Below are 18,209 nucleotides of genomic sequence, written 5' to 3'. Positions count from 1 at the left end.
TGTTAACTTAGTCAGAAATTATAATGGAATTATTGTAAGTAAAAAAAATCCTTGTCAGTTAGAGACACATACTAAATATTTATGGATCATATGATAGACCATCTGAAATATGCTTTAAAATATTCTAGCAAATGTGAGGGGAAGCTGTGGAGGGAATAGATGAAACAAGAATAGAAAAATATTGATAACTTTGAAGGTGAGTAATGGGTACATGGAGGTTTAAGATGTGAGTTTCCTTGCTTTCGTGTACGCTTCAAATTTTCATAATAAAAAGTTTAATTAAAGAAGAAGAAAGAAGTGGCAAATTTGTCAAAGCTGTAGTAGGGAGAAAGGTCAGGCTTGGTAGCAGCCACCGGATTCGAAGACACCAGGCTACTACTGACCCTGACAATTGGGGCTTTCGAAAGACAGGAGGCAGGGGGCAGAAGCCAGCCTGGAGGCACCGAATGTGCAAAAGGGGAGTGGACAGAGGCCACCCAGGGCAGAAAACAGAATTTTGGCTGTGAAGAGCCTGGGGGAGGAAACATATTTGAAGAAGGATTTTTGTTTCAGATAGAAGAGACAAGCACAATTAAATGCTGATGGGAAAACTTTCATAGGAGATTTCGGAGGCAGAATCCACAGGACATGGATCCACATGTGGATTCTGTGGAATCCACAGGTTCATAGTGGTTGAAGAGACAGAGCAGGGTGGGGATCAAGTACTGAAGCCTCCTGGAGGATGTCATTGGGTTTGGGGGCAACAGCCCAGTGGAAGAGGTGAGGGTGTTAGAGATGTGATTCTCGGGAGGCCTGGGGCAGGAATGCTGCAGAGGAGGTGGGAAGGAGGGGTAAGAGGGGGATGCTCAGGGACCTCCCTGTGGCCTAAGCCCCCAGTCAGCTCCGACTTGGGGTGTAGGGTCCGGACTGCCTCTCTTAGCCGGCCAGCTCTCTGAGGAGGCCTGGGCCGCTTCTGTGCATCTCAATGCCTAACGTGGGTGTTGGGGGCACCCTGGATGGCAAGGCATGAAGGGCAAGGCAGGTGGATGGACGTGCTGGTGGTCAGACCTGCTCAGGACAGGCTGGCTGGCTGATGTCCTCAGTGTCACAGTTCCTGCCTGTCCCCACCCCTCAGGACTCTTGTCTCTTCCCCTACCCTCAGTCCCAAGGCCAGGGCTTGTACTTACTCCATCCCTTCAACTGGTCCCAAGAGACAGCGAGTGGGGCTTAATGAGGCCAGGATCCCCTTCCCCAGCTCCTGGGTCCCAGATTTCCCAGTCCAGGCCCAGGTTCTCCTCCCTCCCTGGCCCCATTAGGGGGGCCACTAACCCCTGCCCGACTGCTCTGTCCTCACTATCTTCCACCAAAGCCCCATAACCACACATCACATCCCACTCCCCAGCCCCTAGAGGCTGCCCCGCCACCACCTCCCCTCCCTGAGAGCGTGGGCCCTCATCCAGGCAGCCCAGAAAGGAAACAGATTTAGGACAAGGCTTGGAATGAGGACAGTGGCAGAAGGAGGATCCCCCAGCACCAGGCACCCTGAGAGAAGTCACCCACACCCCTTTCAGGACGAGGAGGACACCAGGTCTGCCTGGGGTGGGGGACGGAGATAGAACTCACTTCTTGCCCAGCTGCCGGGCGACGTCGCAGCGCTGGAAGCCCTCCAGGTGGTAGAGGCGGCGTGCCAGCCGGTGGGCAGCTTCACTGACGCCCTGGCCCCCGTTGGCCAGCGCATCTGTGCTGCCAGGCTCTAGCCCCTCTGAGCTGCTCAGCTCTGAGTCTGAGTCCGACAGGCCATCCTTCAGGCTGGGGTCGCTGCAGAGGGAAGGTGGGTGTGGGGAGAAGGGATCAGAGGCCCGGAGTGAAGGCCGGAAGTTCTCCCCAGGCCTCTGAAAATCCCGAGGCCAGACCAGAGAAAGAAGCCCCACTGCACTGGGATGGAATCAAGTCAGACTTTTAGAAAAGCCCTCAAAGGAGATCATTAGATGCTCAGGTCCCTGACCGTGTCTAGGCTGGAAAGGCCTGGAAGGGCAGAATGAAACCTCAGGATGGGAGTGGAAAGTCTGGGTGCAGAGGGTGGGCACAATGACTTCGCGGAGGGCTGTTCAGTCTGGACCTGGGGTTGCCCTAACTTGCTTGGCCTACTCTGGGTCTCAGTTTCCCCATCTGCTCAATGGTGCTCCCACACTGGGCCCTGCCTCACCTGGTCGAGTTCAGCAACTTGTCTGTGTCCTCCTCCTCCTCATCCTCCTCATCCCCACCAGGGCCTGGGGATCCATCTTCATGGAAGCCATTGGGCAAGGCTGTGAGAGACAGGCGGCTGAGGACATTCTCCGAGCGGCTGCTGGAGATGGAGCACCGCAGGGGGCTGCCCAGATCCCCATCACCACCAGCTGCTCCCATGTCCCCTTCGGACCCTATGTCCCCAATGCCCAAGCCAGCCCCTGGCTCAGGGCTATCCCGGGCCCGCTGCTGGATGAGGGGCGTGAGGGGGGCCTCGAAGCTGACGCAGCTGTCACTCTCATCCGTGAGGCTCAGCACATCAAGGGAGTCCAGGCTGCTGTACTGGGTGCCTCGCAGCAGCTCCGACTCCACGATCTTCTCAAACGTGGCACTGAAGCCGTCCCGCACATCTGGCTCTTGGGGGCCACCCAGCCTGTGGGATGCAAGGACCAGTCACCATCCTGCCAGGTGTCCCCCTTACAGGTGCTAGGACAGCATCAATCTATGTCTGCGAGCTCCCTGGGGGCGGGGAGCAGGCACCGATGGTGTCCTGTTTATCCTTTCAACCAACACGTACTGAGCACTAGGTACCAGATGCTGGGCTGGCTACTGGGGCACAGCAGTGAAAGGACAGGCACAGTGCCACCTTCTGTGGCCCCCCATGCATGGCCCACAGTAGGCATCATTCATCTAACTGAATGAATATGAGACTCTGGCCCCAGGAAGGTGGCTGGTGGGGAGAGGGTGGAGGGCTGCTCCCTCCAGGCTCCCCTGTCACAGCTAGTGTCACACAGGGTCATAGTTTTGCTCTCCCCACAGCCTGGATGATTCTTAGCTTATGCTGCCCACATTCCAGCTCTCAGGCTTTGCCTTAATGTCCCCTCCTCAGAGAAACAGAGGGAGGAAGACCCACACCACCCCCCACACTGGCCCCTCATTAGTGTCCATCCTCAGGGTACCTCTTCATCTCCTCCCAGCCCCTCTCAGCATGTAATGTTCTGTTTGTTCCCATTTACACCTGTTTCCCAGCCCCCACCAAGTCCCTACACCAAGGCCAGGGAGCACCTGGCATATAGTAGGTCCTCTAAACCTTGCTGAATGGTGCACTGGGTGGCAGCCCCACAGCCCAGTACTCTGCCTGAGCAGAGCTCAGCTGTCACTCTCAACCGTGAGGCTCAGCACATCAAGGGCCCTGTGCTGCCCTGGAGGAGGCCTTTGTGCCAGTGGTTCCCTCTGCCCAAAGTGCTCTCCCCTCAAGCTAAAGCCCTCTTTCACATCCTTTTCTTGCCCTGACCACCCTAATTATAACGGACCTGCCCCCAAACACCTCAGCCCCTTTCTCTAACTTTATTTTTTCCCAAGGTGCTTGTCCCCTTCCAACATACTATATAATTACCCATCATTTTTATGATTTATTATCTGTCTCCCCACTAGACCATAAGCCGCATGAAAGTAGGGGTTTTGTCTATTCTGTTCACTGATGGATCCCCAGTACCTGGAATATAGCATCACACATAGACAAACCAAGGCCTCTTATCCACTGGGAAGATGCACAAGTAAGCAGGAAAATCAGGCAAGGAAGAGGAGAGAGACTAAAAGAGACAAAAATAGAGACCAGGGGGCAGAGAGAGAGAGATGAAGAGAAACAGGAGATAAGAGACAGAAAAGAGATACAGAGAGCATGAGAAACAGACAGAGACAGAATAAGAGAGACAAAGATAGAGACAAAACACAGAGACAGCAAGAGGAAGAGACACAGGAAAAGAAAGCAGCAGGCTGAGCCGGACCCCTTTCAGATAGTCAAGGCTCACCATTTGCAAGGAAGCGCACCCCTCAGTCCTCCTGAGGGTCTGGCTAGGCTCTGCTTATCCCCTAGCCCCCAGAGCTTAGCAAAGGTGAGCTATATTTGGAGGAGTGGGAAGTGTCCCTCCCCATCAAGCACCTCCTTGGACCCCCTAGTGCCTAAGATTTGATCTCAGTGTGCTTCCTGGAGAAAAACTGACCTGAGAGAGAAAAGCTGAGGCACTGCCCATCCCAATCTCGTCAGGAGCTGAGACGGTGGCCTCATCTGAAGAAGGAAGTGGGGAGAGGGCAGAAACCCAAAAGGTGGTAGGATGCTCAGCAGGAAGCTGGGGCAGAAGTTACCTCTACTGACCTCCAGGAGGAGGGGAGGGAAGACAATACTCACTGCTCTGGTTGCCAGAGCAGACACCTGAAACCTGCCCAGCAGCTCTCTCCAGGACCTGCACTGGGTCCTGGAGCAAGAAGACAGAGTCCTGCCCTTGGGGGCTGCCATCTCATTGTCAGAACCACAAATGGTTCCCCCCACCATCACATCTCCCACCCTCTCATGCACCTGAGCAGATGGGAGGTAGTTTTGACAGGGGCTTGAAGACCATCAGTCCAATCTCAAAACTTCCATCTGCCCCCACCTTCAGCCATCCTCCAAAAATATGCCACCTAAATACAAATAGTGTGCTCCATGAAGCCCCAGCCCCCTGCCCACACCCCACTAGGCCCTGCTCAAATGGAAACCCTCTTATTTAAGGCCATGGCACACCTGGTACATATGAACCCACATACTCACACTCCTGTCCTCAGAGACCTAGGCACTCAACCCTACACATCCACATAGAGACCCAAATGCACACCCCAGATGCACGGGCCAGGCACACACCTGCATGCCCTCAGCACACATACTCTCACACCTCCTGCACCTTTGCCTATCCAGCAGTGAACACTAAGACTTCTATTCACTTTCTTTTCTCAGCCCACCCTGGGGGCTTCTAGACATTCTCCTGCTTCATCCCTACCCTCCTTGTCTAACTGGTACCTCTAAGATGCCGGGCCTCTCCACCTCCAGCTTTGAATAATAAAAATGGGGTTGTTAATTCCAGCAAGGAGGACTCACTCCAACAAGTAGGAGTTCTTGGTCAAACTCCTGAATGGCACTCAGAGAGGAGTAGCCAACAGAGATTAATCCACAAAGCCTCCTCTCTTGGGGTCAGTTGCAGAATTGGCAGATTCTCATCTCCAGGAAGCAGAGGGATGGACCAGCTGACCTCCCACATCAAGGCATTTTGGAACTCCAATGGCCACTCTCTCTAATAGAGGGAGTGCGGCCCTCCAACCCCACATAGAAACAGCCCATGATGGTTTGGGGGCGCTGAAGGTGGGCACACAACAGGCCTACTGGCCTTTGAAATCTCTCTTATGGCTCTATCTTCCCAAAACAGGGACATAAAATTCCCATTTTATGGAAGAGAAAACAAGAACCAAAGAGGCTAAGTGGCTAGGCCCAGGCCATGCAGCATTGGAACAAATGTGGTGAGCCCCATCCCGAGACACCCACTTACCCCAGCTGAGAGTCCTCAGAATCTGGACAGAGGCTTCTGGAGGCATCATCCCCCTCTACCAGCCCACCAGCCCTCCAGGGCCTGGACTCTGCAGAATCTTCCAGAATGCTTGAGTCTGACTCCAGGGCTAGGCCATTGGTGAGGGAAAGGCCAAGGCTGAGGCCGTGGAGGGCCATGTCTAGGCCCTTTGTATGCTCCTCAGTGTCTGCCAGAGTGCCCTGTATCTCGTGCCCCTGGCTGCTGTGGCTGCTGCTCAGGTCTTCACTGGATGCCATTCCATTCTGGACCAGAGGCTCCTTCTCAGGCTCCAGGCTGAGGTCCCAGGCGGCACCATCTTCCCCAGGCAGCACAGACGGAAGCTTTTCCTCATCCATGGCAGCTACTGCTTCTACCCTGTGCTGGCTGCTCTTGGTTAGCCCCTAGACCTGGAGAGATAAAGGGGTGGATCAGACAGGGGTCCAAAGCCCAGCAGGACCAGCACCAGGCAGCCTGCATGAGGGCAAGAGGATGGCTTAGATAATCTTCTCAGGACCTCCCTGCTGGTGTCTGGGTTCAGGTTGTGGACTCCTCACTGCTGTGCTCAGGCCAGCCCCACTCACCTCTCCCCTGACCCTCTGCCTTCCCTGTTACCTCTTCTGTATCCCTGTTGTGTATCTCCAGAATTCATCAAAATCTCCTGAGGAAGATCCAGGTCGGGAGGGACTAGGGAAGGGTCCAGGACTCCTCCAAGACCCCTTCCTCTCCTGCTGGTGAGTGAAGGGGACAAAATCCCAGGCTGACAAGTAGCCAGCCACCTTGCCTCTTTCCATGTTCTCTTGCTCTGGCTCCAGGAGCCAGACAAGTGGTGAATGCAGAGAACTGGACTGGGGGCTACCTTTAGAGGGAGATTTAAGACAGGAGGCAAGGAAGTCAACAGAAGTGCAGCTTTATCAAAACAGAAGCCACCCCAGAGAAACCAAAGTGAGGCCCTGAGGCAGCCAACCAGAGGTCCAGAGTGAGGCACTGTCCAGGGTGCTGGGAGGGTGCGGCACCACCAGGGAGACTCGCGGGGAGCGGGGCTGCCTCCACTGCTCAGCACCCAAAGCCCTGGCTGTGCGAAGAGGAAGGAGGAGGGGGCCTGCGGTTCCCCTCAACACCTGGCCCCGGAGCTCACCAAGCCTTGAGGAGGGACTCGTGAGGAGGCTGCCATGAAGTTCTCACAGGAGAGCACTGGAAGGGGAGTCAACCATGCTCTGCCCAACTCACCATGTAACCCATGTAGATCCAGGTTGGGACTCCTCACTGCCCCACCCAGGCCAGCCCCACTCCCCTCTGCCCTGCTCAGGGTCTGTTTCTTCTCTGTAAAATGAGGAGACCCATTTAACCTGCCATCTCCACCCCTCCCCTTTTTAAAACAGATCAGAACCAGCTCAGTTCCCCAGAGGCTTCCTGCCCAATCTCAGGTGGGAGGGGAGATGTGATGGGCTGTGTCCTGGCTCCCCACTCAGCCCTCTCTGCTCCTGACCCCACCCAGTCTAGGCCATTTTCACCCCACCTCACTCCCAGCACCCTCTGTCACCAAGGACACAGACCAGTCCCTCCAAAGAACTTCTTTCCTCCCTTCCTTGGGCCTCAGCTCCCCCCAGCAGCCCCGCTCTCCTCTGGAGGAGTGCAGGGGTTCAGGAGAGGCTAGGGAGGAGAGGGGCTGGTCAGCCTTCTAGGCTGCAGCAGAACAAGCTGCATGCACAGCAACGGGGATTCAGGTGAGGCCCACACTTCTGTACTCGCCTGGTCTTAGGTGTCACCTGAGGGAATTATTAGAATATAGATTATGGGCCCTCCCTCATACCTCCTGAACCAGAGTCTACGGGGAATGGGTATAGTAATCTGTAATTCTTATCATCAGGCTAGTTTGGGAAAAACTGGGTTAGACTCTAAGAAAAACTTCCCGCTTAGAGATGAGCTTGGAGAGAAAGGTGAGTCTACTTCTCTGAGGGCTTCAGGCCCTTGGAGGGAGCTCTGTCACCACACTACCACTTAAGATTCATTTCCCCCTTGGTTTTCAAACATGGAGTGGAAGACAACAAGCGGGACCCACAGGGATCTGGGGCCCCACCCACCCACCCTGAGCGCCACCTCCCAGAGTTCTGAAGACTGCATGAGCATAAGATTTAACTCTAAAAAAAGGAAAAGAAAAAAGAAAGAGAAAAAAGAAAAAGCAAAACAAAAACTTCCACAGATTAAAAAAAAAAAAAAATCTGAAGGGCCAGGCCCTAGAATATCTGGGCCCGGATCCTAGGACACCAGGAACCCCTAGGGGCTCGGCACAGAGTGAGGGACACTTTCTGGTCTGCCCTAAATCCCTGCTGCTGCAGTTGCTATTTCAATCTGTTCTCTCAGGTTGTGTACTCAGAGGAGGGAGAACAGGAGGTCATCTCCTCAGCTGAGACTCCTTGGGGGTGCGGGGAGCACTCAGAAAGGAAGGAGGAGGAGAGTGGGCCTTCTGGCCTGCTGCCTGAGTTCTAGTTCTGTTTTGCTTTGTAGCCCACGGGCCTAGGTGAGCTTTGGATCCGGGGCACAGGGCTTCAGCCCAATTCTACCAGGACGCCTCAAGCGCCCACACCCATGCACGGAGGCTGAGCCCTTTAGCCAGGACTCTGCCTGAGCTCCCAGTGAAGCCTGAGATTTGAGAACGTAAGATGCTTCACCTCGTTCTCAGTCTACATCAGCCCCAAAGCCAGGGTTATGGACAACTTAAGGACCCCTTGGGAGGCCTCCTACATCACCCCCCAGCTTCCAGCAGCTGCCTCAGGCTGGCTCCAGCCCTACCTGCCCTGCCATGTCCTTCTGCAACTGGGAACAAGATGGAGGTTCTGCCAACACTGGGCACTGGGCTGTGTCCTCAGCTTCTCAGGGTGGGCAAACAAGGAGCAGCATTGAGCTCCACTTTGGGCAGTGGCCCGGAGTCCCTGCCTGGGGTGAGGGCCAGCTAAGCCCAGAAATAGCTGAGCCAGGACCCTTTTCTCTTGCTGAGCCCAAGGAAAGGGTGTATAAAGTGAAGGCTTCAGGGCAGAGGTGTGAAACAGTGCCCCAGCTCCTCACTCTGAATCACCATATGCCCTGAGACTCATCATTGTCCCTTCTGGCCTTTGTGAACCCCTCTGCAGAATGGGGACGTCACCACCATCCCTCCCAGGGCTGGTAGGAGAACTTAGGGTCATGAATGCTGAGAGAGCTAAAATCCAAGGAAGAACAAACTCACTACAGAGGTCAGGAAGAAAGCAGGTATGGCACACTTCTAATACCACATCTGATATACGAGGAGGACTGAGGCACAGAACCAAGGAAGTCTTTGTCTGAGGTCACATAGTGAGTAGCTGACTCTAGAGTTAGGAGTAGCCTCCTTCTGCACCTCAATGGGCTGGAGGTACAGGGCAAGCCCCCAGTTTCCTAGGCCCTCTGTCAGATCATCCACAAGATCAAGGTCTCATATCCTCAACCAGAAAAGTCTACCCAAGCAGTGACTGTGCCCACTGCCAACCTGCCGGCAAGAGCAGGGGAGCAGGGGAGCTGGGCCACAGAGCACCCATGCCAAGGAGATGACTGCAAGTGACAGGCTGGCAGTGGCTGGATCCCCTGCATCCTCTCTCAGCCTGAACCAGGCCCCGCTCCAGGCAAGGGCTCCTGTGACTGCCCTTGAGATGACCTCTTTTTCAGCACCAACCAAGATGGGGCCCATGGTGGTAATGGAACCCCTGCTGGGCCAGAGCTGAATGCCAAGCTGGCCACTTTCTGGGTCTCAGCTGCTCCTGCAACAACCCTATCCCCCTCCCTACTCTCCCCATGGCAGCTGGAGTGAGTTATGAGAACACAAATTACTTCACACCTCTTCCTCACTAGTAACCCTCCATCAGCTCCCATAACTCTTCAATTAGAATCTGGCCTTCTCAGCATGGCCTAAAAAGATTCTGCCTGAGCTGGTTCACTGCCCTTGCTCCATCCCCCATTCCAGCAGCCACACTGGCCTTCTTTCTGCTCCCTGAGCTCATTCCCACCTCAGGGCCTTTGCACCAGCTGTACTCTTGGCCTAGAATGCTCTTTCCCTAGCTCTTTAAATGACTGCCTCTTCTGTCACTCAGGGCTCAACTCCAATGCTGCCTCCTCAGAGAGGCCCTCTCTGACTACCCAGAACTCTTTCATACTCTTTCACAGAGCATCATGTCTGCTCAGCATCATTTAGCAGACCTGAAACTCCCTTTTCTATTTATTTCTTTATTTTCTGCCCAACTCCCTCATTAGGATGTAAGTTCAGTGAGGGTGGGGACTCTGTCACGTTCACTGCTATCTCCCCCAGAGCCTAGCAGTGTCTGGCAAACAGTGCATACTTTTTACATGTTTGGTGAATGATAACCTGGAGAATATCATCATCCCCATTGTAGGCAGAGGCTAAGAGAGGTTGAGGACCATGCTCATGGTCACAAAGTTGGAAAGTGACAAAACTGGCTTCTGCTTGGAATGACACTAGACTGTCATAGGAATAACCTCATAAAGTGGCTTCTTTGCTGGGATCCAAACCAGGGACTGTGGGAAGCTCAAGGAAAGGGCTGGAGGGCCCGACAAGTTCTGTAAGACAGAACAGATGCATGGACGCAGGTGCCCAGGGTGGTGAGATGGAGATGGGGAGCCTACAGGCCTAGGGGCAAGGTTCAGGGTGGCTAGACCTATATTACTGGGCACCTGGGGTTGAAACCATTCTGCTTTGGGAGAAACTAGGGGCAGGAAAGGGACAACCTGGTGCTTCAGGCTAGGGTGGGGGTGGGGAAGACTGGCACCCACAATGACCACAGCCTCACCCAGTGGCATCAGGCAGCTTGTGGGTTTAGGAAGAAATGGGGGAGTACAGGCCCACTTGGTGGAAATGGGGGCACAGAGGCAGAGCTAGGGTAGGGGGCCCGTGGCACGGAGCACTACCCAGGACAGGCAAAATCTAAGAGACCTCTCTGAGCATCTGACAGAGCTCTGGATCTTGCCCCAGACAGACTTGCACAACATTTTGAGTATTTTTTGAAAGGTTCATGGACCCCTAAAGCACATCCACAGGACCTGGGCATTAACCCCAGCCTGGACAATCCCCAAAGACCTTCCACCTCTGGCACTGTATACACAAAGAGTTTCATGAAGGTTACTTGCAAAAAAAAAAAAAAAAAAAGAAAAGAAAGAAAACTGAGAAGCTGGAAACTGTCATTCTCAGACCTATTTTCTGCCCTCTGGGAACATACCCTGAACACCCCTTTTAGTCTCACTGCTCTTCTCCAAAACTTCTACCACACTATTTAACTCCCTTGCTCACCCAGGTAGAACATGGGCTGGGATCTTCACACACACAAACTCGTAAGTGTGTACACACATGGACAGTTAAATGAGACCATCAGTGGAAAGGGCTGGTGTGTTGTAAGTGCTCAGAACAGACCTTGGCCAGCTGTGCCCCACACCATTCACGGGGCCCAGGCCTGTGCACTCCAGGCCTGCACAGAAACCCGCTGAGCCACTGACAGCATGAGCAACAGGGAGTTGACAGGAAGATCCCTCCACGGGGTCCCTGGAACCTCTACCAGCCAAGGAGTCTGGAGTCAGGACCTTCCTGTCATCCCAGAGCTCTGAGCACACTCTAGGCACAGATCAGTCTGGGCATGCGCCTCCTCAATGTCCCATCTGCCCAGGGCAGGGAGGTACCCAGGGTAATATGGAGGGGATGTCTACCCAGGAGCTTTGGGAACTTCCCTGCCACCATTTCCCAAAGTGACCCTAATCCCTCTACCCACTTGGTCTTCCCAGCTTGGACCACCTTGTGCAGCAGCAAGTGCCTCAGATGGGACAGTCCAGGACAGCAGGTCAGCGCCCTTACCGTGCAGTCAGAAAGACCTGGCTTCAGACCCCACAAGCTGTGTGACCTCAGGCAAGCTGCCCACCTCTCTGAGCCTCAACAAAATGGAGAGTGCTAACTATCCCCGCAGGGAGGACAAAGGAGATGGCCTGGGTGTGATGCTTAGCTCAGAGTTGGGCTCAAGTGCTCAGGGAAGGGTGGCGGCTACTGTTTTCCCAGAACCATCTCTCAGGTCTGCAGGGGAGTGGGCTAGCTGCCCACACTAGGGATGAAACGCACAGGGAGCAGCACAGGACACGCAGTGGGCCCCAGCAGACATTTGTCCTGGGCAGCCTGTCAGAGCACGTTCTGAGGCAGCAGCTCCAGAGGCCCAGCCTGATGGGAGAGACAGGAGAAAGGCCCCTGTGGGGACCAGGAGGGTGGGCCAGAGAGGGTGCCCACCCTTTCCTGAGGCAGGTGACACCATATAGTACTGGCCCCACTAATACTTTCAGCCAAGGCCAGGCTCCCTCCTAGCTTTCCATTGCAAGGTACAAGAGCCAGGTGCAGAGCAGGAGCCAGGGGTCTGGGCTTCCCTTAATGAGCACCCATCTCTCAGATGATGTCAGTCTGGGATTAATCAGGAGTCAGCCCAGAACCACTCCACTTTTTTCCTCTCAGCTTGGCTCTGGGGAAACAGCTTTGCCTTGGGTTGTGGGGTATGGAAGGCCTCCTTTCTCATGGTCAGGCAGGCAGGGGCTCCTGGGGCTGGGTACACATTTGCATCTTATCTGAATGTGCCCCACTGCCTGCTAGGACTTTCAGGGGGTGGCAGGGCTAGGCCCAGCTCTGTAAAAGTCATTCTTTGACATCTCCTAGCTTACTTCACTCCCCACCCTCCAGCCACTTGGCACCTTCATTTGCTTAGTATTTGCATACATCTGCATGCTGGTTTGGAAAGCCCTCAACACTGATGAAATTCACAATGTCTGCTGTCAAACCCCAAATCACCTTTATAGCTGGCAACTCTACCCCCAGCCAACTTCCCTGCAGGGTAAGCCCTCAGTTAATCTGGGACCACAAAGGACTGGGCTGTTCTGGTTAAGTGGCTGCTGCCTGGCTTCCTGGAACTTTAGCTGGTACCTGGGCCTCACTCTGCTTTAGCCACATTTGACCCATGAGCCTACAGATTGAGTTGAACCCCAAGAGTTACAATGGACTGACCAAGGGTAAGTCCTCCCAACCAGTCCTGCCACCATTTAAAAAGCCTGCATGGGAGCAAAAGAGAGGGGCTAGAACTCTGAGCAGCCTCCACCTAGTCTGGTTTAACAGCCAGGAGAGATGAATCAAGAAGTTTCACCCTCCCTTCTCCCTGACCACTTTTCACTTATCCCACACTCTTTAGATCCTCACATTCTCTGTCCACGCCCCCTCTTCCTCTCTGTCTCCTGCCCTGTGAACTTCCTCCCCACCCTCTACCCAACCCCTTGATTTGTAGCTCCACTTAACCCCTCCCTTGCTGAGTCCCCTCTTCCCCTCCCTCCCTCTTCTTCCCCTGTCCTCTCCTGTCTCTCCTTTAGGACTTCAGCACAGGGTCTGACAAAGGTTGTGGTCTCCTTGGGGCTGACTGGTGTGAAAGGGTCTGTCCCAGGCCATTCCACTATCGCCTCCCTGTCCTCATCTTTGAAACTGGCCCTCCTATTCAGCCACAGCCCACTGATGGGGGACCTAGGGGCTGATGAAAGCCTCACCCCTTGATGAACAGTACATGGGACAGGAGAGAGAGGAGTCAGGAATGACACCAGCTTTTGGACCCTGAGCACCCAGAAAGATGGGGAAGACTGGGTGGAGCACGCTTGAGAAGGAAGATCAGGAAGAAAGGAGCTCAGCTTTGGACAAGTTGAGTTTCAGGTGTCCAGTAGACATGGCAGTCGAGATGCTGAGTGGGCTATGGGAGCTCAGGAGAGAAGTCAAGATTTGGGACATAGATTTGGGACATAAATTTGGGAGCTGGCAGCATGTAGGTGGTGCTTAAAGCCACAGGACTGGGTGAGATCAGCACAGGACTGAATGCAGGTGAGGAAGAGCAGCCACACAAAGGCTGAGGCCCAGGCACTCCAATATCATGGGGGTGGAGGGAGGGAGAAGGAAACTGAGAAGGAGCACCCACAAGGTCAGATAAAAACAGGAGAATGGGTGTCCTACAGGTCAAGGAATGTATTTGAAGGAAGAGGGAGAGATTGAATGTGTCAAATGCTGCAGATGAGGACTGAGAACTGGCCATTGGGTGCCGCAGCATGGAGATCACTGGTGACCTTGAGAAGAGCAATCAGTGGTGTGGAAGCGGGTACCAGTCCAACTGGAGCGGGATCAAGTGGGAGGAGAGGACATGGGACAATGAGTCTAGACAACACTTCTGGGGAGTTTTGCTATAAAGGGGAGCACAGAGACACATGGTAGCTGGCTGGAGAAAATGAGAGGCATCTTTTAAGGTAGGAGAAACAAACAGCAAGATAGCTGCTGATGGAATGATCCAGTGGAGGGGGAACCTACAGTGCAGGCGGGGCCATGTGCTGGAGCAGTGTGCCCCCCCTGCATTATAGGTTCCCCCTCTACTGCACACGGATCTATTGAACAAGTAGAAGGGTGGCCTAAACCAGGAGCAGGGACACTTCACCCACAGTGACAGGGGATGGCAGAACAGTGGGTACAGATGCTAGTGCATGGGTGAACGTAGCACTGGGAGTCTGAGGAAGCTCTGAGTCTTCTAGTTTCTCAAAGAAGTAGGAAGCAACGTCATCAGCAGTGAGAGAGGATTGCAGAAGGTGAGGGTGGGGCTAAGGTTGAAGGGAGAAAAGAAAGGACGAAATAGTCATCAAGTAGAGGAGACGGGATGGACTTGGGACCCATGTGGGACTGCAGGACAGCAATAAGGACCCTCCTGGAATTCACGGTTTCAAACTTAAAGTGAGACCAGTCAGGGCAGTGGTTTTTCTCAGCCCCACTCAGTTGCCCAGGTAGAGGAGACCAGGCATTGGACTAACCAGGGTTGGGGTTTTGCCAAGCCAGTATCAAGAAGCAAAATGAGGTAAGGGAGTTGGGGGATCTGCAAGCAAGAGATTATCCTGACTCTTCTAGTGGCAGCTGCCTCTGGGCCGGCCCGTGCCCCTGTTCAAAGTCCCTCCCCTGCTGGTGCCAAAAGCCCACCATCTGCTCCTGGCTGTGGGTTGTGTGTAGCCCTCCCTCTGCCCTCATCCCAAAATGAGCTTCTGAGAGGGTGGCCACAGGTGTTCACCAAGACCTGGGGAAATGAGCTTCCCACACACTGTTCTTTGATCTAGAAAGTATCTTAGACCTCACATACTCAAAACTGCATTCTCCACCATCCTCCCCAAGCCATTGCATGACAGCTCTCCCCACTACTGGCTCAACACCAGTGCCTGTCATTCTGCCCTCTAAGTCTCTCCTTACTGCATCCCTTCTCTCTGCTCCCCACCTTCCACACTCCAGTCCCAGCAGGGTCACCACACCGCCAACTCCACCCCCACCCCGTGCATTCCCTGCGCACCATTCGCAGCAGCCTGGAATCCGGTGCACCAGCGTCTTGTGCTGGACCACGTCATGGCCGCCTGACAGGTCTCTTTTTCACCACACTGGCCCTGCCAGTCCACACCATCCTCCTCAGAGCACTTTTTCCAACATTCACATCTCCTCATCACTTCCCTCTTTAAAACCCTTCATTAGCTCTCGGTGCCCTTGGGGAAATGGCCAGCTGTCAGCCCACATTCTAGGCCAACTGTGGTCCGGGCCCCACCCCCTTTCTTCCTGTCTTGCCCCCAACTCCCTCCACTCTCCCTGCACCTTGTGCCCCTCACTGCTGTCTCAGGGCCTCTTCCTCCTCTGACAGCACCTGCCCTGAGTTGGGGCTCACCCCCACCCCCACCCCTTGGGCTGTGAACTCCTTGAAGGCCCATCAGTGTTCTGCTTAATCACCCTTCTCCAGCGCATGGTCTGAAGTTTTGCTGACCTGCTGCGTGGATGAAGCTTCTGGAGGTAAGGAAGAGGGAGAGATGGGATTGAAACAAAGGGACTCCTTAGCCAAGTGACCTAACTTAGCACCACCTATTATAGGACAAGCTAATGACATGTGCCTCCTGATGGGAGGCAATGAGAAGGATGCGACATCACCTATGGGACAGTCTCACCCAAAAATGTTTAACCTGAATCAACTCATGTGGAAGCAATAAGACAAATTCACAATGTGGGCCATTCAACATGAATAACTGACCAGGGCTCTTTAAAATTGACAATGTCATAAAAGACATCAAAGCAAAAAAAAAAAAAAAAAAAGCAGGGGATTCTTCCAGATTAAAGGCGACTAAAGAGACATAACTGTAATGTGTGATCCTTGATCAAAAAAAAAATTTTAAGCTATAAAGGACATTACAGGGACAACTAGAGAGATTTGAATATGGATTACATATGAGATTAGATTGTATCATTAAACTTATTGGGTATGATTAGCAGTATAGTCATCATGTAGAAAAACGTCCTTTTTTCAGGAAATCCATGCTCAAGTATTTAGAGCTGAAATGCTATTAAATCTGCAACTTTCAAAAGTTTCAGAGAGAGAGAGAGAAACAAATGTGGGCAAAATGTCAACAACTGGCAAATCTAGGTCTCTAGGTGAAGGGTATATAGGTGGGTGTTTGTTATACAATCAGGTGATCAGATTTGACAAAACAAAAGTTAAAGAGGGGAAGGAAAGGAGTGGAGGGAGACACTAAAGAGGGGAGCTCAGGGCCCGGCTTGACGGAGCAGGAGTCAGAGGAGAGGGCTGTGCCACCTCTGCCTGAGCCGTGGCAAGGAGCTGGGTCTGGCCCAGCCCACCAAAACACTCCTTGGGGGGTGACAGCCTGAGTGTATCCTCCCGTGTGAGGAGCCAGGCTAAATATGGAGCCCCAGACATAAGATGCCGCTCAAAACAGATTTTCCTGGAAAAGACCATCTGGCAAAGAATGTCTAGAGCATCGTCTGTTGCGAGAGGTAGTGTCGTTCTCCTGCAGCTGACGTCCGGAATGGGAATGCCTCAATCCCAGCTCCCTTAGAAGACCCCCACTTAGTGCCCCAGTTTCCCCAAGTTCATCCCCTTGCTCCAGATGAAAAAGTGCTCAGTCCCACCTCCATCCTAACTTGCACTTGCAAGAAAAACAGAACGAGACTGGGGACATAGGTCCAAGCTTCAGACAGTTCTGCCCAGATGCAAATCCTTAGTCTGCTACTTACTAACTAGGTGACTCTGAACAAGCAACTTTTCCCTGAGCCTCAGAATCCTCCTCCACAAAATGGAAATAATGGGTGTACCTCCTTCTAAAGGCTTTTGCGTGTATGAGTACTTAGCACAGTGGCAGTGCATGACACATGGAAGCTAGGCAAGTTAATGGCCCCCCACTCCTCTCTCAGTCCTGCCAAGAACAGCAAGTCCTTCTTTCCAGCTAACTTGGCTTCCCCTCTTCAGGAAACACTGAGGGTCAGATTAGCCAGGAGAGCACACACCCCATAGCTGTCAGACCAGGACAAGCAGCAAGAGGGAAACCTCGTGTCTGGCACACAGCACTCCTGGGACTACAAGGTACTAATCACCAAGCACTGAGGCTTCAGCCCCTGCAAAAGGCACCAACTAGGGAAAGCCTTCCAAGGACATTCCAGGCATCCTTTTACGTTTAGGTGGGCCACCACCCACATAGTCATCCCAATGTCAGGGAATCCTCTGGTTCAGGCCACAACCTGGGGTTGTGCCATGTTTCCACCAGGACCAAACTCCAATAGCCCCATTCAAAAGCCACTGCCTCTCACTATATGCTGGGGGACAGAGGCTCTTAAGAGGGAAGATCTCTCTTCCAGAGATGGGAGGTGGGTAAGGGAGGGCAGCCAGCCCATTTTACTGATTCAGAGATCACAGGTCATAGAACTTGTTGCTTCTCTGGAAGGAAGGACTCCTAACCTCCCAAGGAAGCAGGTGGAAGAATGACTATATCTGCCCAGAGCCAGGGAGTGGGCTTGGAGGTGGTCCCAATGCCCCTTACCCACTCTCTCTCTAGCTGCCTGAGTATCCCCCAATACGTAGCTCTTGTTTCCAGGGTCTGGAAGAAGGGCCTGGAGCACCCCAAAAAAATCAAAATGCCTCTTCTCAGACCCAGGCTACCCATCTGCCTTGGCCAAAACCCTGAACCCTCTCACCACTCCCCATTCACCCACCCATTAAGTTTAGTCTGGCTTATCCTGAGCCTGCCAGGAATCTTAGAACCATTTCCATTATGGCTGGTGCTTCTGCCCCCAGTTTTCTGCCAGGGCCCCCCAAGATGGCCCTAAGATGAAGGGATGGGCTGAGGCAGTGGTCCCCTGGGCCTGTGCAGAGACAATGCCCCGGGTTCTGACTCAGGGTGCTCCCAGATCTTCCAGAGACAGCAAGAGTCGGAATACCTCTTCCTAGGAGGGGACCAGCTGGGCAGGGTGGTCCCCACATCTGGACTCCCTGTCCCACCCCAACCCAAGCAGCGACTCCAAGGACCCCTCCCTCCGTGCGGCTGCCACAGCCATTATGTGCCTCCTGGCCTTGCCTGCTGCCTGCCACGCCCCCCATGCAAGCCCTGCTCCAGCAGCAGACCTCAGAGCCGCTGAGGCCTGGCCGCTAAGCCGGGCTGTCAAAGTTGGGAAACTGGAAACAGAAATAAATCGTCAAAGCTGCTCCGTGGTAAAGGTGGCTGCCAGCAGGCCGCACACTCAATACCCGGGGTCCCTGGCCA

The 18,209-nt window shown here is 53.7% G+C and overlaps 1 protein-coding gene across 7 annotated transcripts in view; it reads right to left on the bottom strand.

The window, feature by feature from the left end:
• Positions 1 to 18,209, bottom strand: part of PSD2 (pleckstrin and Sec7 domain containing 2) — a 147,386-nt gene that overhangs the window by 46,916 nt on the left and 82,261 nt on the right. For all 7 annotated transcript variants that reach the window (XR_010380379.1, XM_064484346.1, XM_064484342.1 and 4 more), the window contains 3 exons: positions 5,562 to 5,986; positions 2,186 to 2,638; positions 1,603 to 1,797 (listed from right to left, as the gene is read on the bottom strand). Coding sequence is in view for 6 of the 7 variants with exons in the window: in XM_064484346.1 (XP_064340416.1) it covers positions 1,603 to 1,797; positions 2,186 to 2,638; positions 5,562 to 5,935 (1,022 nt within the window). In the remaining variant the exon portion in view is untranslated. The remainder of the gene's footprint in view (positions 1 to 1,602; positions 1,798 to 2,185; positions 2,639 to 5,561; positions 5,987 to 18,209) is intronic.

The sequence above is a fragment of the Camelus dromedarius genome, chromosome 3, assembly GCF_036321535.1.
Source record: "Camelus dromedarius isolate mCamDro1 chromosome 3, mCamDro1.pat, whole genome shotgun sequence".
NCBI classification, from domain to species: Eukaryota; Metazoa; Chordata; class Mammalia; order Artiodactyla; family Camelidae; genus Camelus; species Camelus dromedarius.
This window is presented reverse-complemented; position numbering and strand designations above follow the sequence as displayed.